Source organism: Scardinius erythrophthalmus (genome assembly GCF_964197995.2).
Source record: "Scardinius erythrophthalmus genome assembly, chromosome: 1".
Taxonomy (NCBI): domain Eukaryota; kingdom Metazoa; phylum Chordata; class Actinopteri; order Cypriniformes; family Leuciscidae; genus Scardinius; species Scardinius erythrophthalmus.
In genome coordinates, this window is record NC_138221.1 from 75867597 (window position 1) to 75890331 (window position 22735).

Consider the following 22735-nt stretch of genomic DNA (forward strand, 5'->3'; position numbering starts at 1 on the left):
TAGACTGTCTTACTGATGTCTATAGCATGTCCTCTTCCTAAGGATAGACTATGTGAGTGATGTCTATAACATGTCCTCTTCCTCAGGTTAGACTGTGTTACTGATGTCTATAGCATGTCCTCTTCCTCAGGATAGACTGTGTGATTGATCTCTATAGCATGTCCTCTTCCTCAGGATAGACTGTGTGATTGATCTCTATAGCATGTCCTCTTCCTCAGGATAGACTGTGTGATTGATCTCTATAGCATGTCCTCTTCCTCAGGATAGACTGTGTGATTGATCTCTATAGCATGTCCTCTTCCTCAGGATAGACTGTGTGATTGACGTCTATAGCATGTCCTCTTCCTCAGGATAGACTGTGTGATTGATCTCTATAGCATGTCCTCTTCCTCAGGTTAGACTGTCTTACTGATGTCTATAGCATGTCCTCTTCCTCAGGATAGACTGTGTGATTGATATCTATAGTATGTTCTCTTCCTCAGGTTAGACTGTCTTACTGATGTCTATAGCATGTCCTCTTCCTAAGGATAGACTATGTGAGTGATGTCTATAACATGTCCTCTTCCTCAGGTTAGACTGTGTTACTGATGTCTATAGCATGTCCTCTTCCTCAGGATAGACTGTGTGATTGATCTCTATAGCATGTCCTCTTCCTCAGGATAGACTGTGTGATTGATCTCTATAGCATGTCCTCTTCCTCAGGTTAGACTGTGTGATTGATCTCTATAGCATGTCCTCTTCCTCAGGATAGACTGTGTGATTGATCTCTATAGCATGTCCTCTTCCTAAGGTTAGACTGTGTTACTGATGTCTATAGCATGTCCTCTTCCTCAGGATAGACTGTGTGATTGATCTCTATAGCATGTCCTCTTCCTCAGGATAGACTGTGTGATTGACGTCTATAGCATGTCCTCTTCCTCAGGTTAGACTGTATGATTGATCTCTATAGCATGTCCTCTTCCTCAGGATAGACTGTGTGATTGATCTCTATAGCATGTCCTCTTCCTCAGGATAGACTGTGTGATTGATCTCTATAGCATGTCCTCTTCCTCAGGATAGACTGTGTGATTGATGTCTATAGCATGTCCTCTTCCTCAGGATAGACTGTGTGATTGATCTCTATAGCATGTCCTCTTCCTCAGGATAGACTGTGTGATTGATGTCTATAGCATGTCCTCTTCCTCAGGATAGACTGTGTGATTGATCTCTATAGCATGTCCTCTTCCTCAGGATAGACTGTGTGATTGATCTCTATAGCATGTCCTCTTCCTCAGGATAGACTGTGTGATTGACGTCTATAGCATGTCCTCTTCCTCAGGATAGACTGTGTGATTGATCTCTATAGCATGTCCTCTTCCTCAGGTTAGACTGTCTTACTGATGTCTATAGCATGTCCTCTTCCTCAGGATAGACTGTGTGATTGATATCTATAGTATGTTCTCTTCCTCAGGTTAGACTGTCTTACTGATGTCTATAGCATGTCCTCTTCCTAAGGATAGACTATGTGAGTGATGTCTATAACATGTCCTCTTCCTCAGGTTAGACTGTGTTACTGATGTCTATAGCATGTCCTCTTCCTCAGGATAGACTGTGTGATTGATCTCTATAGCATGTCCTCTTCCTCAGGATAGACTGTGTGATTGATCTCTATAGCATGTCCTCTTCCTCAGGTTAGACTGTGTGATTGATCTCTATAGCATGTCCTCTTCCTCAGGATAGACTGTGTGATTGATCTCTATAGCATGTCCTCTTCCTCAGGATAGACTGTGTGATTGATATCTATAGTATGTTCTCTTCCTCAGGTTAGACTGTCTTACTGATGTCTATAGCATGTCCTCTTCCTAAGGATAGACTATGTGAGTGATGTCTATAACATGTCCTCTTCCTCAGGTTAGACTGTGTTACTGATGTCTATAGCATGTCCTCTTCCTCAGGATAGACTGTGTGATTGATCTCTATAGCATGTCCTCTTCCTCAGGTTAGACTGTGTGATTGATGTCTATAGCATGTCCTCTTCCTCAGGTTAGACTGTCTTACTGATGTCTATAACATGTCCTCTTCCTCAGGATAGACTGTGTGATTGATCTCTATAGCATGTCCTCTTCCTCAGGTTAGACTGTGTGATTGACGTCTATAGCATGTCCTCTTCCTCAGGTTAGACTGTGTGATTGACGTCTATAGCATGTCCTCTTCCTCAGGTTAGACTGTGTGATTGATGTCTATAGCATGTCCTCTTCCTCAGGATAGACTGTGTGTTTGATCTCTATAGCATGTCCTCTTCCTCAGGATAGACTGTGTGATTGATGTCTATAGCATGTCCTCTTCCTCAGGATAGACTGTGTGATTGATGTCTATAGCATGTCCTCTTCCTCAGGATAGACTGTGTGATTGATGTCTATAGCATGTCCTCTTCCTCAGGTTAGACTGTATGATTGATCTCTATAGCATGTCCTCTTCCTCAGGATAGACTGTGTGATTGACGTCTATAGCATGTCCTCTTCCTCAGGTTAGACTGTGTGATTGACGTCTATAGCATGTCCTCTTCCTCAGGATAGACTGTGTGTTTGATCTCTATAGCATGTCCTCTTCCTCAGGATAGACTGTGTGATTGATGTCTATAGCATGTCCTCTTCCTCAGGATAGACTGTGTGATTGACGTCTATAGCATGTCCTCTTCCTCAGGTTAGACTGTGTGATTGATCTCTATAGCATGTCCTCTTCCTCAGGATAGACTGTGTGATTGATCTCTATAGCATGTCCTCTTCCTCAGGATAGACTGTGTGATTGATCTCTATAGCATGTCCTCTTCCTCAGGATAGACTGTGTGATTGATGTCTATAGCTTGTCCTCTTCCTCAGGATAGACTGTGTGATTGATCTCTATAGCATGTCCTCTTCCTCAGGATAGACTGTGTGATTGATGTCTATAGCATGTCCTCTTCCTCAGGATAGACTGTGTGATTGATCTCTATAGCATGTCCTCTTCCTCAGGATAGACTGTGTGATTGATCTCTATAGCATGTCCTCTTCCTCAGGATAGACTGTGTGATTGATCTCTATAGCATGTCCTCTTCCTCAAGATAGACTGTGTGATTGATCTCTATAGCATGTCCTCTTCCTCAGGATAGACTGTGTGATTGATCTCTATAGCATGTCCTCTTCCTCAGGATAGACTGTGTGATTGATCTCTATAGCATGTCCTCTTCCTCAGGATAGACTGTGTGATTGATGTCTATAGCATGTCCTCTTCCTCAGGATAGACTGTGTGATTGACGTCTATAGCATGTCCTCTTCCTCAGGTTAGACTGTGTGATTGATGTCTATAGCATGTCCTCTTCCTCAGGATAGACTGTGTGTTTGATCTCTATAGCATGTCCTCTTCCTCAGGATAGACTGTGTGATTGATGTCTATAGCATATCCTCTTCCTCAGGATAGACTGTGTGATTGATGTCTATAGCATGTCCTCTTCCTCAGGATAGACTGTGTGATTGATCTCTATAGCATGTCCTCTTCCTCAGGATAGACTGTGTGATTGATGTCTATAGCATGTCCTCTTCCTCAGGATAGACTGTGTGATTGACGTCTATAGCATGTCCTCTTCCTCAGGTTAGACTGTATGATTGATCTCTATAGCATGTCCTCTTCCTCAGGATAGACTGTGTGATTGATATCTATAGTATGTTCTCTTCCTCAGGTTAGACTGTCTTACTGATGTCTATAGCATGTCCTCTTCCTAAGGATAGACTATGTGAGTGATGTCTATAACATGTCCTCTTCCTCAGGTTAGACTGTGTTACTGATGTCTATAGCATGTCCTCTTCCTCAGGATAGACTGTGTGATTGATCTCTATAGCATGTCCTCTTCCTCAGGATAGACTGTGTGATTGATCTCTATAGCATGTCCTCTTCCTCAGGATAGACTGTGTGATTGATCTCTATAGCATGTCCTCTTCCTCAGGATAGACTGTGTGATTGACGTCTATAGCATGTCCTCTTCCTCAGGATAGACTGTGTGATTGATCTCTATAGCATGTCCTCTTCCTCAGGTTAGACTGTCTTACTGATGTCTATAGCATGTCCTCTTCCTCAGGATAGACTGTGTGATTGATATCTATAGTATGTTCTCTTCCTCAGGTTAGACTGTCTTACTGATGTCTATAGCATGTCCTCTTCCTAAGGATAGACTATGTGAGTGATGTCTATAACATGTCCTCTTCCTCAGGTTAGACTGTGTTACTGATGTCTATAGCATGTCCTCTTCCTCAGGATAGACTGTGTGATTGATCTCTATAGCATGTCCTCTTCCTCAGGATAGACTGTGTGATTGATCTCTATAGCATGTCCTCTTCCTCAGGTTAGACTGTGTGATTGATCTCTATAGCATGTCCTCTTCCTCAGGATAGACTGTGTGATTGATCTCTATAGCATGTCCTCTTCCTCAGGATAGACTGTGTGATTGATATCTATAGTATGTTCTCTTCCTCAGGTTAGACTGTCTTACTGATGTCTATAGCATGTCCTCTTCCTAAGGTTAGACTGTGTTACTGATGTCTATAGCATGTCCTCTTCCTCAGGATAGACTGTGTGATTGATCTCTATAGCATGTCCTCTTCCTCAGGATAGACTGTGTGATTGATCTCTATAGCATGTCCTCTTCCTCAGGTTAGACTGTGTTACTGATGTCTATAGCATGTCCTCTTCCTCAGGATAGACTGTGTGATTGATCTCTATAGCATGTCCTCTTCCTCAGGATAGACTGTGTGATTGATCTCTATAGCATGTCCTCTTCCTCAGGATAGACTGTGTGATTGATGTCTATAGCATGTCCTCTTCCTCAGGTTAGACTGTGTGATTGATCTCTATAGCATGTCCTCTTCCTCAGGATAGACTGTGTGATTGATCTCTATAGCATGTCCTCTTCCTCAGGATAGACTGTGTGATTGATCTCTATAGCATGTCCTCTTCCTCAGGATAGACTGTGTGATTGATCTCTATAGCATGTCCTCTTCCTCAGGATAGACTGTGTGATTGATGTCTATAGCATGTCCTTTTCCTCAGGATAGACTGTGTGATTGACGTCTATAGCATGTCCTCTTCCTCAGGTTAGACTGTGTGATTGATGTCTATAGCATGTCCTCTTCCTCAGGATAGACTGTGTGTTTGATCTCTATAGCATGTCCTCTTCCTCAGGATAGACTGTGTGATTGATGTCTATAGCATGTCCTCTTCCTCAGGATAGACTGTGTGATTGATGTCTATAGCATGTCCTCTTCCTCAGGATAGACTGTGTGATTGACGTCTATAGCATGTCCTCTTCCTCAGGTTAGACTGTATGATTGATCTCTATAGCATGTCCTCTTCCTCAGGATAGACTGTGTGATTGATCTCTATAGCATGTCCTCTTCCTCAGGATAGACTGTGTGATTGATCTCTATAGCATGTCCTCTTCCTCAGGATAGACTGTGTGATTGATGTCTATAGCATGTCCTCTTCCTCAGGATAGACTGTGTGATTGATCTCTATAGCATGTCCTCTTCCTCAGGATAGACTGTGTGATTGATGTCTATAGCATGTCCTCTTCCTCAGGATAGACTGTGTGATTGATCTCTATAGCATGTCCTCTTCCTCAGGATAGACTGTGTGATTGATCTCTATAGCATGTCCTCTTCCTCAGGATAGACTGTGTGATTGACGTCTATAGCATGTCCTCTTCCTCAGGATAGACTGTGTGATTGATCTCTATAGCATGTCCTCTTCCTCAGGTTAGACTGTCTTACTGATGTCTATAGCATGTCCTCTTCCTCAGGATAGACTGTGTGATTGATATCTATAGTATGTTCTCTTCCTCAGGTTAGACTGTCTTACTGATGTCTATAGCATGTCCTCTTCCTAAGGATAGACTATGTGAGTGATGTCTATAACATGTCCTCTTCCTCAGGTTAGACTGTGTTACTGATGTCTATAGCATGTCCTCTTCCTCAGGATAGACTGTGTGATTGATCTCTATAGCATGTCCTCTTCCTCAGGATAGACTGTGTGATTGATCTCTATAGCATGTCCTCTTCCTCAGGTTAGACTGTGTGATTGATCTCTATAGCATGTCCTCTTCCTCAGGATAGACTGTGTGATTGATCTCTATAGCATGTCCTCTTCCTCAGGATAGACTGTGTGATTGATATCTATAGTATGTTCTCTTCCTCAGGTTAGACTGTCTTACTGATGTCTATAGCATGTCCTCTTCCTAAGGATAGACTATGTGAGTGATGTCTATAACATGTCCTCTTCCTCAGGTTAGACTGTGTTACTGATGTCTATAGCATGTCCTCTTCCTCAGGATAGACTGTGTGATTGATCTCTATAGCATGTCCTCTTCCTCAGGTTAGACTGTGTGATTGATGTCTATAGCATGTCCTCTTCCTCAGGTTAGACTGTCTTACTGATGTCTATAACATGTCCTCTTCCTCAGGATAGACTGTGTGATTGATCTCTATAGCATGTCCTCTTCCTCAGGTTAGACTGTGTGATAGATCTCTATAGCATGTCCTCTTCCTCTTCCTTCCTGTGTGATTGATCTCTATAGCATGTCCTCTTCCTCTTCCTTCCTGTGTGATTGATCTCTATAGCATGTCCTCTTCCTCTTCCTTCCTGTGTGATTGATCTCTATAGCATGTCCTCTTCCTCAGGTTAGACCCTGTCAGGACGAAGGTGTGGGTGGCTACGTTCGGTGTGGTCTCCGCTGGGATGGCCGTGTTGGCCAGCTTTGGTCTGCTGCTGTTGTGTGGGATGCCGTTTGCCATGACCGTGGGCACAGCCCCCTTTCTGATTCTGGGTAAATGTTATGCATTTCATCATCTAGTAGGTGTCTCACAGCTGACGGCTCACCGTCTCTGCTTTCCTCCAGGTGTTGGCGTTGATGACATGTTCATTATGATCTCCTGCTGGCAGAAGACTGAAGTTCATAAAGCTGTTGAGCTTCGTTTAGCAGAAACGTACAAAGAGGCCGGCGTGTCCATCACTATCACCACACTGACAGATGTGCTGGCTTTCTACATCGGCCTCATGACGCCCTTCCGCTCAGTTCAGTCCTTCTGCATGTACACCAGCACAGCTCTTCTGTTCTGCTACATCTTCAACATCACCTTCTTTGGTGCGTGTCTCGCATTGAACGGACGGAGAGAGAAAGACAACAGACACTGGCTGACCTTCATGAAACTCCCAGAAGCCACTGGTGATGATGGAGGCTGTTGTGTTGGTGGGGCGTATGATAAAAACACAGATAAGGAATTTGAAATGCCAATAGATTCATTCTTTAAAAACTATTACGGCCCTTTCTTAACAAGAGTGTGGGTTAAGGCGCTCGTGTGTCTGATCTATGCTGGGTATTTGGCAGTCAGTATCTATGGATGCTTCCAAATGCAGGAAGGTCTAGATCTGAAGCATATAGCAGCAGACAGCTCATATGTTGGTAGTTACTATGACAAAGAAGATGATTTCTTCTCTGCCTTTGGTCCCAATGTCATGTTAGTTATAAAGGATGAAGACTTTCAGTACTGGAACCCAACTGCTCGTGAAAGTCTTGACGTGTGTTTGAAAAAATTTCAAAATCTGCCAGTGGCAGATTCAGGCATTTCACCCATTTCTTGGCTGAGTGCGTACATGCAGTTTGGACAGAAGGCAAGTCTCAATTTAGACGATGAAATTCAATTCAAAAGCCATTTAACTGCATTTCTTGATCAGTTTGGTTTTAGTCAAGATGTTAATTTCACTAACAATCAAATCCATGCGTCACGAATGTTCGTTCTGTCTGTGAACATCAACACAGCGATTGATGAGAAGAACATGCTGAATGCATTTAGAGAAACCGCAGAAAAATGTGGGAAGTTGCAGCCATCCGTTGATCTGATAGTGTATCACCCCGCATTCATCTATTTCGACCAATATGCCGTCATCATCACTAATACAATCCAAAATGTAGTAGTTGCTACATGTGCAATGCTAGTCATTTCACTCCTGTTGATCCCAAACCCTCTTTGCTCTCTCTGGGTGACATTTGCCATCGCATCTGTCATTGTGGGAGTGGCCGGTTTCATGGCATTATGGGATGTTAGTTTAGACTCTGTGTCTATGATTAATCTTGTTATCTGTATCGGGTTTTCTGTCGACTTCTCTGCTCACATATGCTATGCTTTTGTGTCAAGTGAAAAGTCCTCAGCGAATGAGAGAGCCACAGATGCCGTCACTAAACTGGGCTATCCCATCATTCAGGGTGCGGTGTCCACTATCGCCGGTGTGGTGGTGCTCTCGACTGCTCACAGCTACCTCTTCAGGACCTTCTTCAAAATCATGTTCTTAGTCATTCTGTTTGGGGCCGTCCATGGCATCATATTCATACCGGTGTTCCTGACCTTCCTCGGCAATTTTAGTAGCCGTCATGAAAGAAAAAAAGAAAATCTTCCAGAGCAAAGTGGAATGATTGCTTTCACAGAGTCTGCTGATCCTGACTGTTGCTGAGCCTACTTTACTGAAAGATTTTGCGTGTTGAAGTTGCTAATAAAGTATTTATATCATAATCAAGAATATTTTTTAAACATATATATTTTTATCCTTGTCATCAGTATTATTTCATATGGACATCTGTTCATCTAAACACCTCAATACAAACACAACTTTGCTTTTGTAATCCAATTACATTCAAGTACATTGATTAAACTGCATTACTGAACATTAGAACTTATTCTCTTCAGTGACAATTATAGTGAGATTGAGTCATTTATGACAGTATTTACACAAATGCTTGAACACATCTGCCATATATTTTTGCTTGTTTGCAGTGCAAGGGTCAATAAAAAAACTGGTTCTTTGAACAAGTACAGCGTTTTCTTTATTCATAACATGATGTGTGTAAAGTAGGGTGGGCAATATATTATCATTTGTGATTTACTGGTACAAATTCTCCTCACGATAACAATTAGTCTTCCTGCGATAATAACGATAAAGCCTAGTTGATGATGTATGTCTGTTTGGGTGAAAACATACAGTGTGAAAACAACTTTGGCAGAAGGTAGACGCGAAGCTGAGGCGGAGTTTATCACTAAACGAGTTTATCGCTCTACAATCTGAAACTGGGACACACAGATATATGTTCATTCACCAAAAACTGACTGAGCACATGTGAGTTTCACTCTCCGTAAAGCAATCCGTAAAGCGCACTATTTCAGTTCATCTCAAAGAATGCACAGTGTATTTGACGCACAGTAAACACTAGTGTGAGGCGCCTGAGAGCACTCAGTGTTTCTCACGCACTCAAAGACAGACAGAGAGAGAGTCTTACATACCACACAGAATTGACCTGCTACATGTAAACGATATTATTTTTTGCATTTTCCTGTAAAAATAATGGTTCATTTGGAATTATTCAGCCTTTATGAGAAAGCAGAAACTGATGCGCAAACGAAGACGTGATTAATATTCATGAACCAGCAGCTCATCAATCCTTAGTGCGGTTTACATTGTTATTAGTAGGAGAATTTGTAATAGTATCAGTATTATTATTATTATTATTATTATGATTATTATTTTACAGAAACACTAAATGACCAATAACGTCTTAAGCACCATCAGTCCTAAGTTCAGTTAAAATCAGGGTGCGACCTACGGGGGAGCTCAAATATGATTTGTGAAATTTTGGGGGGTCTTTTGCCGTGCAATTTCAGTTTTGTGTGATGTGATCACGTGGATTATAATATGCATTCGTATGTTATAATTCCTACATGGTTACCAAGTTTTAGTTCTAATTACTAATCTATCATTAAATAATGCTGGATTATTTGCAATATTTTAGTTTTGTAACCTATCTGAAGACATGGTAGGGTGTGTTACTTTTGCTGTTTAGTAGGAATACATTTGCATTATCTAAACATTATCTGCACTTTTACATAAGAAACTTGCATCTTCATTTCTAGATTTTCTTTATCTAGAAAAGATAAGATAGACAGTCTATCAAGACATTGATATCATTATGAAATTATTGTGATATAGTTTTAAGTTCACATTGCCCATCCCTAGTGTAAAGGCTAATGTTTTATGAATTTGAGGAGTGGGGAAGAGTTTCTAAGTCTGGTATTTGCTTTCTAGTCATAGCCAATACAACCTGTGCGTAACACTTCATATTTTATAACAAAAGCTTTTACCATATTAAACAACAGTTAAAACTGAGCACTCACATAGCTACAATAACCTTTGTAACCTGTACGTTGATGACTTAATGCGATGCTCTTGCTGTCTCAGATGTGACAGTTCTATTAATGGACAAAACTCAAATCTACATTAGCATCGACATTAACTGGTGAAACACCTCATCACTTCATCTGAGCTTGATTTTTTGAAAAAATTATAATATAACTGTCACGTGATGTAGACAAGAGACGTAGATTCAAATGCAGAGTGATTTATTTGGATGCCAAACTGGAAAGGTACAAACTCCAACCCTAGGCATAAATGAGAGGCTACAAACTGGAACACGTAACAATACAATGAATCGGCACAAGACTACAAACACAAGGAGACTAAATAGGGGAACAAACAAAGGAGGGTAACGAGATACACAGGTGGGACAAATTAACCAATAATCAGATAACAAGAAGGGCGGGGTTGACAATTACGACGAGAGCACATGGCACAAGAAACAACAAGACACTCATGTGCTCACACAGGACCAGACTGAACATAAACACATGACAAACCGAGCGTGTCACAGCCCTGTCACAAACCCATAGGAAAATCCAGACCGAGGTGACAGAACTGTGACTCTACCCCCCCTCAAAGGGACGCCACCTGGCGTTCCCAAGGAGGCACACCAAAACCCAGACAAAACACACCACGAGCAAGACCACAAAAAACAAAACAAACAATTCAGGACACCAATACACAAAGGGGATAGAGGTAAAGGAACCAGGGAGGGACGGGAGGGTCTAGATTCCAGACTACGGGCCAGGATAACACAGATCTTGCAGGGGACCAGGATGAGAGAGACAGTTCATCTGGCGGCCAGGGCGGAGACGACAGTCCATCTGGCGGCCACGGCGGAGACGAACTCTCGGGAGGCCACGGCGGAGACGACCCCTCGGGCGGCCACGGCGGAGACGACATTCCATCGGGCGGCCAGGGCGGAGACTCTCCCTCGGGTGACCAGGGTGGAACAGACAGTCCATCGGGCGGCCACGGCGGAGACGAACCCTCGGGAGGCCAGGGAGGAGACGACCCTTCAAGCGGCCATGGCACAGGAACCGACACCGACTCAGGAACAGGAACCGACACCGGCTCAGGAACTGGCACCGACACCACCGGCTCAGGAACTGGCACCGACACCACCGGCTCAGGAACTGGCACCGACACCACCGGCTCAGAAACTGGCACCATCTCTGTCTGGGCAGACGTGACGTGAGCCGTCTCTGGCTGGGCCGACGTGACGTGAACCGTCTCTGGCTGGGCCGACATGACGTGAACCGTCTCTGGCTGGGCAGATGTGACGTGAACCGTCTCTGGCTGGGCCGACGTGACGTGAACCGTCTCTGGCTGGGCCGACGTGACGTGAACAGTCTCTGAATGAACCGGCGCCGACCTTCTCCTCCTCCGTCCCTTTGGACGGTTGCATGCAGACTCCGAAACCATCGATGAAGTCCCTACGCTGAATGGAACCAGTGGCGAAGACCTTATACTGGACGAGATCAGTGGTGAGGGATCTATGCTGGACGGTCCCCGTGGTGATGTCCTTCTAATGGGCGAACCCGACGGTAGATAACCCTCTGGGTCGAGGAGAGACCGATGTGAAGAGTGATGCTGGAACTCTCCTCTATCACCTCCTCTCCTACAGCCTCCGCGGGTCCCAGAAAATCTGGCCAATCGGGTTCCCTCAAACCGCTGAAAATCAGCAGGGGTCTTAAAACTATTAACAGTCATAGTACAGATCTCACCGCCTCCCGACCAAGGGCCGACTGCCCTGATCTCCTCATTCCTCTGAGCACACACGGAAAAATACTTAAATAAGGAGATCCCATTCTCCCTCTCCGCGGGACAAAGTTCGCTCCGCTGAATCCACATGATGGCCGATTCGTTCTGTCACGTGATGTAGACAAGAAACGTAGATTCAAATGCCGTAGATTTAAGCCGGTGCTCCAGCAATACAATTTCAAGTCTGGCCCTTTTTTGTTAAGCCTTTTCTCCTCCATTTGAAACTGTAAGTTCACTATTTTTATTTTTTTTAACCTTACTCAGCTCCTGTGCAGGCAACTACTGTAGGAAGATATAATGCATTATATGCATCATATACTTCTATGGGCCTCCCAGCATTTTCAATTTCTGTCACAGCAGAAGAGGTTTCTCCATCTTCATCCTACAAGCCAAACAAGTAAGGATGCTTGGTTTAGCAAACGAAACCTAAAGATATAAAGGTTCCTAAAGACAATAATCACTTAAGACTGTGACAGAGTGTGGTGCTGCAGGAGGGTCCAATAATACAATGCCATCAGAAACTGCAAGACATTTCAACCAATTAGATACTCAATGTATATTCTCTAACAAATACAATTAATTAACCAAGACATTTAGGAACATCTAAGAGTACCAATAAGTTGTGAAACAATAACAGTGAAATGCTTTCAAAATGCCTTTTTTTAAATGGTGACAGTGTTGATGATTTCATTTATTAAAAAGAGTAAAACTTCAATAAATCATAAGTACTAATCTGCTTCCCATAGTGACTCTCGCGCTGTGTTTGCATACTTTACCACAACTGAAGTGAAATAAATGCAATATTTTCCAAATACACCGAATTTTCAGAGACATTTTCATTCAATACTTTATGTTCTGCTTCCTACAGCGTCTGTTTGAACAGCATTGAAGCTACTATCAATGAAGTGGATTCTACGTTTTTAATCAGTTTTATTTTGATAAACATGACACAATATAACATCGCGACTACATGAAAAGATTTTTTACTGTTATAAAAAACTGATTTGTGAGCTTAGTGGAACTAAAGGTGTGAGAATAAACACGAAACATCCATGCGGTGAATCCGGCCAATCGTGGAACAGTTGTGTCGTCATCACAGCTTGTGAGCCCTGAGTCCTGCGGCTGCTCTCGAATCGCTCTCGCGGTACTTTGATGGCATACGTCACAGTCAAGTCGGACAAAATTTCTAACTGGCATGCACTGCTTCAAGTCAGCAGCCGATTGGATTGTGCAGAGCTGTATTAAGTCGAAAACGTATGTAAGACTTTGTGTTTTTTATTAGTTTTAGATGACTTGAAATTCTCAGACCAGACTATTTCGTGAACACGACTTCAGAACACGACACACAGCTTCACGACACAGTTTTGTAGAGGGAGTAAAGGAGGGGGCTCAGCACACATGCTTGTGGTGCTTCAGTGCTAATGGTCAGGGATGAGGAAATGTGCGTGCCCAGTCTCACAATCTGTTTCCACCAGCAAGAACCGGGTGCTAGTTCAGTGCTAGAGCTATTGCCGGTTCGGAGTTGGTTCGACTGACAAGCCTTCTAAGAACCGGTTTGCCTTTCCACAGGCTAGAGCCAGCACAGAGCCAGGTCTTACATCACTGTATGCCTCTCATCTTTCCCTAGTCTGGCTATCATCAGACCAAGCTCAGTCTTTTAAGATTGAACATTGGTCTGGGGAGTCTGCTCTGTATTTTCTACTGCACAAGAGGCGTGATCAACGGGCATAGTTCAAATGACTCTGTACACAATTGGATAGTTCTTCAACTAATCAGACCAACGAGCCAGGTTAATGTTAGATGTTCCAATGTTGGCTATATTCAAACTAATAAATACCTACATATGATAAAATTTAGGCCTATAATCATTTTTCTACAAAGAAAGAGTACACTTGAAATATTGTTGATTGTAATTGTAACCTTTTTAATAAAATAGCAAAACACTACAAGATATAGATGTAAGCAAAATCTTAAATGGTCAATATAAGTCTTCTTCTAAATATATCTTTTGTCCTTGCATTCATTCTTGTGGGGCTCAGTCAGTGTCACACCTGAATGAATGGCTCATTATGCAGAGTGGGTGGGACATTGTATTCTCAGGTGTAAACCACTCCTCGTTCACGCCCCCCTCGCATATTGGCTTTCCAAGCAAAACCTGTCTTATAAAACAATACATTGATTTAAATTGTGTGTGAACAATTAGGCAGGATGATTTTCACATCATTTTGGTCAAAAGTCTTGTGGACACATATTTAGTATGCGTTTTGTGGTCTTATTTCAGCAACTTTCATTTGAATTTTTTTCAATAACCACGCATAAATTTACACCTTTGCCATTATCATGTTTATAAATAACTGAAAAAAGCACAAATGTCAGAGCATGTCAGAACAAAAAACCGCTCAGACCCCAGAGGGTTAAAAGAAGAGAATTCAAGCTTCATGCCTGTGTGCCTGTGTGACTGTTTGACTGAGTATTCGCTGAGTTAAAGTTCATTTTCGGACGCGTTTCAGAATGGACTTCACTGACAGAGAGAAAGCAGAACTTGCATCATGTTTATTTTTCTTTATTTGGCAGAAAGCACAACACTTTGTTTTTATTGTGAGTATACACAAAAAAATACACACTTAACAGGATCGATTGATGTATAACACAAGCATGTAAGATCAAAATCAACAATAGAGTATTTTGAATCTCTTTTGCACTGATAAGGAAAAAAACGAGCAGATCATGCCGGCGTGATTGCCGACCCCAGGGGGTTAATTTACTCACACATAAATACATTATAGCTGTTAAATATGCAAATGCAAATTACATTGTACCAACTTATAATACTTATTTGTAAGTGTGAACTCGTGAAATCTCAATTCTCCAGCGGCAGTCACCTTTGTTGTAAACGAATTCAACCCAAGCGCTCTTTGGTGACATGGATGATTACGTTACTGTTGATCATCTGTCCATCATCATATAAAGCCCGTCCTGACAATTTGATTGGTCCGTACAGCTTTTGTTCGGGCATAATAGCTCCTCAACGGATCAAGTCCAGACCGAACTTCCCGACCTAAACATTTTGTGGGCGGGGCTAAGTTCGGCTGGCATCCAGGCTAAGACCTGATTTGCTCTTATCATCCGATCGTGTTTGTTTCTCTCTATTAGTGTTACTCGATCTTAGTGCTGCATTTGATACTATTGACCACAACATTCTTTTAAATAGACTCGAAAATTATGTTGGCATTAGTGGAATTCTACTAGCATGGTTTAAATCATACTTATCTGACCGTTATCAGTTTGTAGCAGTAAATGAAGAGATGTCTTATCGATCACAAGTTCAGTATGGTGTATGGCCAAGTGGTAGAACTTACGTTTCGATCATTTAAATAACACGGGTTCAAATCCCGAACCAACTTGGACTACTGTAATTTTTATATTAGCCTATTAATGCATTTATAGCCTATTATTGATGCAGAGCGATTTGTCTAGTTCTAAAACTCTGTTACGCCATAGTTTTTTGCTTATATTTATAAAATAAAATTACCATGCATTTCAATTTTACACTAAGGAACAAATATTATACAATGACTTTACTTCTGTAGCCTATAATAATTCCAATCGTAATTTCAAAAGCAGTTCTGTTACAAAAATTATATATATATATATATTGTTACGTCTTCCCCTCAATCTAGGGGTAAATAGGGAAACGACGAACAATACAGTGGAGAGACTTTGAAGTTCTCCAGCTCTCCAGTCCCAGACTCACAGAATAAACCAAACAAAGTTTCAATTTCAAATGGCGTGTCTGCCTTTTATTTGTTTGACCTCAGTAGGAGTTATCAAATAATAATATAAAGAAACATATTCCAAATAAATCCAAACTAAATTATTACCTCGGGAGGAGGGCCCAATTCAAAAGAAAACAAAAATACCTCTACCTAAAAAAAAGATAACATTAACTTACCTATACCAAACAAAACAAAACAAAACAAAACAAAACAACCTATAACTTCCCTCACTCCCTAACTAATCCATAAACAGGAGAAAAGTAATGGGTATCCTCCACCCTACGTTACCCATAAAATCTTAACTGATCATAAATAACATAAGCTACAGAGGCACGTTCTCACACACATTGTGAACATACACCACAGAGCGCAACCCGCTCGTCTGGACTTGGAGAGCAGAACAACCCCAAACGCCGCGATGTCTCTCCCCTTCCTCTGCTCTCACTCTGCTGCTTTATTTTGGATTTCTGCGGACATGCACCAATCAGTGCGCAGACAGCGCTCACGAGTAAATGAGCACAGGTGGTAGCCCTTAATCCTATTAAGGAAAGACACGGAGAGAGAAAAAGAGAGAGAAAAACACATATGCACATAACACTCTTGATATGTTACAAACACACAATGAATAGACACAATGAATGAACGTCCTTGGATGTAACAATATATATATATATATATATATATATATATATATATATATATATATATATATATATATATATATATATATATATATATATATATGTGGCAGGTCTAATGAGATATATCCTGCCTGCAGGTGGCTGATTAATTCATTTGAGCTCGTCCTATCAGTGAGCTGTAGTAGCGCATATAAAAAAGCTGGTTAGAGTGTATGGTGCCATGAGGCACTGCCCCTTCTCGTGTCGTCATTCAGGTATGTTGGGTGTTGTGAGCTGGCCGATCAATGGCATACTGTAGCTAACATTAGCTTATTTCCAGGGCGACATGCAAGCTTTCGCGGCTGGCATTCGGCTGAGGTTGTACTCTTGATGGTCAGAGTATGGTTGTTTATACTTCATGTCCGGAATGCTTAGTTATTGCCGACGCGCACGCTGTTCACCTGATAGATGGGATGAGCCCACATGCATGTTGTCTGCCTGACTGAGTTAGTCCCCAGAGATCGCACCTAAAAGGTATGTAGTTTTAAATTTGCGCCTACGTTAAATGGCAATCTGTTGAGAAACTGCTTTTATTAATTGTTAGCAGTTAAATCACAGAGTTTGTCTGATTGTTTATTTGAAAATTTATAGATGTAGTACGGACCAATGGGTCGCATCTGCACCACCGATTAGTTTCTGTGCGGTTGACTGCGTGGGACTACTTCTGGAGGCGCTGTTGCTTTGCTGCTCTGCTGCTTTGCTGCTCTGCTGCTTTGCTGCTTTGCTGCTCTGCTGCTCTGCTGCTTTGCTGCTTTTGCTGCTTTTGCTTTGATCCGCGGTGGACAAAGGACTGAAAACACTGTCCTTTGTGTTTATTTTAGAGTGTGTGCCTCCATGTGAGCCCTTTATTTCGGGGTTGTCTCTGTGTCTTGTGACACCAGGAAAGTTTTCTTTTCATTTGTATTAGTTTTTATTTTGTATTTTGACGCAGAATTTTGTAATATGTTTAACGTGAAACTGAACATCTCTACTCCAATTTCTGTCTCTTGGAGTGACAATTCTGAGTGTGTTTCAACAGTGACAATTCTGAGTGTGTTTCAACAGTGACAATTCTGAGTGTGTTTCAACAGTGACATTTCTGTTCCAGGAGCTGAGTGCACAAAGCAGGGGCGGATTGTTGGTGGTGGTCTCCCTCACGAGTGTGGTGTGCTGAGTGGTGTGAGTGTGTGTACTGGTGTGAGTGTATATGCACAGGTGTACGGAAAAGGTGACTTGTTGTGGAGGCCTTATGTGCCCTTATCCGCTGCTCTGCCTCGGCTCCTGTCCTGCTGACTCAGGTCGCTCCATGTGTGCTCGTGGAACCACAAAATTGTCTACATTGAGTCCTGTTGATGTTTGTGCATTTTATATTGATTATTTATCTTTAATAAAACAAATTTATATTTTTGTACCCACGTCTCCTGCCGCCTTACTGTGGACGAACCTGTGCTTCCTTAAATAACAAACTATATTTTATTGTCCCTGGCAAGATTCCAGGGTGGCGTAGTCGTTAGCAGAGATCATTTATGCTTAAAATCATTCTATCCCATCCTCGTGCTTCTACATATATATATATATATATATATAATAAGGTGTTACCAGCAATTCCTTCCAATGGATTTGGTAACACTTTAGTCATTACTAGTGTGTTCCCATGATCTTCACTTTAGAATACTGATCCAAATAATTAGTAGTTCTTTTAGAAATATGTAGTAACACTTGATTCATTACTATCCAAAACCTTACAAAAGCCTTAAAAGCTTACAATGACTTCAGTCAATATTAGGTTGTTATCATGTTTTTCACTTTAGAATACTGATCCAAATAATTAGTAGGTCTTTTAGAAGGATGTAACACTTGATTCATTACTAATGGGCTACCATTACCTTATATTAAACATTGTGCATTATAAATATTTATGAACCTGTATATAGTAGTTCTTATAGTCTTCAGTGAGGTATGAAAAATAGTAGTTATTGATTAGCTAATAGTGAACTACCACATCCGACTGAGTGCTATTACTTACTAATTCGTTAATCAGAGTTTCTTGTTAGTTAATAGTAGTTACTAGAGTGTTACTAATGCATTACTCATTTGTTCCTGTGTAGTTATTCATTAATGAAGGAACAGTATTCTAAAGTGTTACCGAATTGCTATTCAAAATCTTACAAAAAATCTCAAAAGCTTACAATGACTTTAGTCAATATTAGGTTTTTATCATGTTTTTCACTTTAGATACTGATCCAAATAATTAGTAGTTCCTTTAAAGTGATGCAGTAACACTTGAGTCATTACTAGTGGGTTACCATTACTTTTTATTATAAATTATGCATTATTCATGTTAATTATGAACCTGTAGATAGTAGTTCTCTGGGAGGTATGAAAAAAATAGTAGTTATTGATTAGCTAATAATGAACTACTACATTCATCTGAGCGCTATTACTTATTAATTTGTTAATCAGAGTTTCTTGTTAGTTAATAGTAGTTACTAGAATGTTAATAATACGTTACTCATTTGTTCCTGTGTAATTATTCATTAATGAAGGAACAGTATTCTAAAGTGTTACCATATATAAAATGCTAATTCAATAGACCACATAAAATATATAAAATAAAGATATGCAACAGGCACGTTTAAACGACAAACAATAAAATCAGAGCCAGTATTCTGTTGCGTTCATGGTTCCAGTGGCCGTAATGCATGCACGGCTTTTCAAAATGTCACAAAGCGTTTTGAGATTGTTTTGCATGAAATGTTGAAGTTTATAATTAAGTGTTTTGGCATACCACGACGAGTGGCGCTATGCATTGTTCTAAAGTCTGGTTTTATTCTGGCATGTTGAATTAGTGTTCGGCAAATGCGGCGGCGCGTTCATTTGGATTTATTTTTCTCTTAACAGCTAAAATAACTTAATAGGCTACTCTGTAGTTTTTCGGTCATACAGATAAGAGTAGAGTAGCCTACATCGTTCAAAATTGTAAACTTTTATTCATATTAGGCTAGTGTGAATTGCAAACTCTTTGTTTTAAGTCAGTCTCAGATAGCCTGTGGGGGGTTTGGAGAAGCAGTTGCTTTATCGTGGGGGTGCAGGACAGAGGTATTTGCTAATTGCTAATATCTAGAATAGCGATTTAAGTGTGAATTGCAAACTCTTTGTTTTGTTTTGCAAACTCAGATAGCCTGTGGGGGGTTTGGAGAAGGCAGTAGGCTATAGTTGCTTTATCGTGGGGGTGCAGGACAAGAGGTGTTAATGTTCCGTCTTTCATATTCATCTTTCATTCCGCGCTACTTCATGTGGAGGTCCAGATGAGATGCCAATAATGCACTTGAATGGCTCTGGCCGTAGTGCTGTACAAAAACAAAAGCAATATCTATTTTTCCAAACTGTGAATCACGCTAGAGTACTCTGGGATGTTAAGTGTAAACCGAAAGGAATATTAGGCGGACACTTAAACATTCGCAGCCTAATTTCCAAAAGGGATCAGATCTCTGTACTCCTCTTGGACTCAAATTTGGATTATCTTTGTTTAACAGAATCCTGGCTTCACAGTAATATACCAAATAATATGATCAACATTGCTGGATATCAATGTTTCAGAAAGGACAGAAATACAGGCAAGGGGGCAGGAGTTTTGATATACATAAAAGATAAATTTAAATGTCACACAGTTGAATTGAAAACCCCTCTGGAATGTCTAGCTTTGAATGTTATCTTATCATCTACAATGAATTTTAATATTGTTGTTATTTATAACCCACCTTCACATAACACTGCTTTTTATGATGAATTAAGTCTTGTAGCTAAACAACTTGATTCTTATAAAGAAACTGTATGGTATGGTGATTTTAACATTAATTGGTCGGAAAAAAGTGGGAAACAAAAATTAAAAACAATTATGACAAAATTTAATTATCTACAAATGATTAAAGGGCCCACTAGGATAACAAGGCAGACCAAGACCCTGATTGATATGGCGTTTACCAATAAACCAGAACGTATAACAAGGATGTACAATCTGATAACAGGTCTCTCAGACCACAACATGATTCTGACAGTTAGAAAACTGACCAGAAAGCGGCTACAGTATTTTGGCAAATCTGATTGTGATAAATTATCATTTATCATTCCTGAAGCTAAAACTGTGCAGTTCGAAAGAGAACTTAATAACTTAAATTAGGAGCAGATCATGGCTGTGGATGATGTAGACGAGTGCTGTAATTCTATGACTACAGCTATTTCAGGATTAATAGACAAATTTCTAATAAAAAAAAGATGTAGTAAGAAAGACACTGTACCATGGATAAGTAATGAAATCAGAAAGCTTATAAAGAAGAGAGATTTGGCTCTGAAAAAATCATTATGCTCAAAAATGAACACTGATTTGTTAACCTACAAAAGTCTAAGAAATAAAGTGGTGTTAGAACTACGTAAAGCAAAAGTTTCATATTATACTCAACTTATAGGTAATGCTAAAGGCAATAATAATTCAATTTGGAGACACTTAACAATCTGACTAATAAACCAAATAAACAGGGGATCAAGGAACTTAACATAAATGGAAAGAACATAAATAATAATGCCATTATGGCTAATGAATTAAATTCATATTTTGTGCAATCAGTAGAAGAACTAATAAAAGATTATGAGTCTAAAGACTTCAATCATACAACTGGAGTGACTTCTGCAGATTCGTTTCATATTACAGAGGTTCCGGAGACAAACATCTTAGAAATTATTAATAAATTGTCTAATTCCAAAACAAATGATTTATATATGATGAATAATTGGTTTTTAAAAAAATACGTAACAGTGTTAGTTAAACCTCTTACACATCTTGTCAATCTTTCTCTAAGAACCTGTACATTTCCTTTAGGATGGAAAAAAGCAGTAATTGTGCCAGTATTTAAATCAGGAAGTCAGGACTCTATGTGTAACTATCGTCCCATATCTAGTTTACCTATTTTATCTAAAGTTATTGAGAAAGTTGTAGCAGCACAAATGGTTGATCACTTAGAAGCCAATCAGTTCCTCCACCCACAGCAGTTTGGTTTTAGATCAGGTTATTCCACTGAAATTGCAAACTGCTGTTTTATTGAAAATGTGAAGAAATCACTGGATAGGGGTAATGTGGTGGGAGCTGTTTTCCTTGACCTTAAAAAGGCATTTGATACAATCAACCATAGTTTACTTTTAACTAAAATGTCATCTTTTAATTTTTCTACTAAGGCAGTACAGTGGTTCGCGTCTTATCTTCAGGCTAGAGTTCAGTGTGTTAAAGTTAACCAGGAAAAATCCTCACTCTTGAACATCAAAATGGGCATACCACAGGGCTCTGTACTTGGTCCTTTGCTGTTCAGTCTTTTTATTAATGACCTACCATTAAACTGTTCAGGTGCCAGCTTCCAGCTCTATGCAGATGATGCAGTTCTTTATGCACCCGCTAAGTCACCAGAGTTGGCGGCTGATGTTCTCTCTGCATGTATGGCTGATGTCGGACAGTGGCTCAATCAAAATCAGTTGGTGCTAAATTTTACAAAGACAGTTTCCATGTGTTTTTCTATTAAGAAACTTGATCTAAATAAAAGATTTAAAATTAACTTGCAAAATGAAAAAATTCAATCTGTAACAGAATTCACATACCTTGGATTGGTTATAGATCCTCAACTTAATTTTACTAAACATATCAAGAAAATCTCTAAAACAATACAAAGAAATCTTAACTGTTTTAAATTAATCAGACACTATATACCAAACCAGGCAGCCCTACTGTACATGCATGCTATGGTGTTTTCACATATTTCATACTGCATGACAGTTTGGGGGCAAGCAGCTCCGTCTGCAACAAAACACATTGGTTCACTTTACAATCGAGCAATAAAAATTATGGATAAAAAGCCAATCCGCTATCATCACTGTTACATACTGGAGAAATATAAAATATTAAGCTTTGAAAGTTTTAGTAATTTATGTTTCCTTAAATTAATCTTCAAGTGTATAAATAATTTAGCACCTGAGCCTCTTAGTAAATTTATTGAAATACAGAACAGCCAAAGAGTTACTAGAAGTAGTACAAATCATAACTGTACAATACCATACTGTAGGACAAGCTTTGCACAGACTGCCTTTTCTGTTAAGAGCTGTAGGCTATGGAATGCATTACCATCTGATATTAAGGCCATATCTGACTTCAAAAAGTTCACTTCCAGGATTAAGCTGTGGCTAAAGACAAACCAAAACTGTATACATTTTTATTTGTTGATATAATTGTGTATGATTATGTATGTATGT

At 40.3% G+C, this 22735-nt stretch overlaps 1 protein-coding gene across 2 annotated transcripts in view; it reads left to right on the plus strand.

Annotated features, from left to right (window-relative positions):
• Positions 1 to 8869, plus strand: part of LOC308691467 (patched domain-containing protein 3-like) — a 28187-nt gene extending 19318 nt beyond the window's left edge. Inside the window, exons 5-6 of one of the 2 annotated variants that reach the window (XM_081366733.1) lie at positions 6684 to 6829; positions 6902 to 8869. In XM_081366733.1, coding sequence (XP_081222859.1) covers positions 6684 to 6829; positions 6902 to 8511 — 1756 coding nt within the window. In that variant the 3' untranslated portion in view covers positions 8512 to 8869. The remainder of the gene's footprint in view (positions 1 to 6683; positions 6830 to 6901) is intronic. The other variant, XM_081366732.1, reaches the window with a different exon arrangement.
• The last annotated feature ends 13866 nt before the right edge of the window (positions 8870 to 22735 follow it).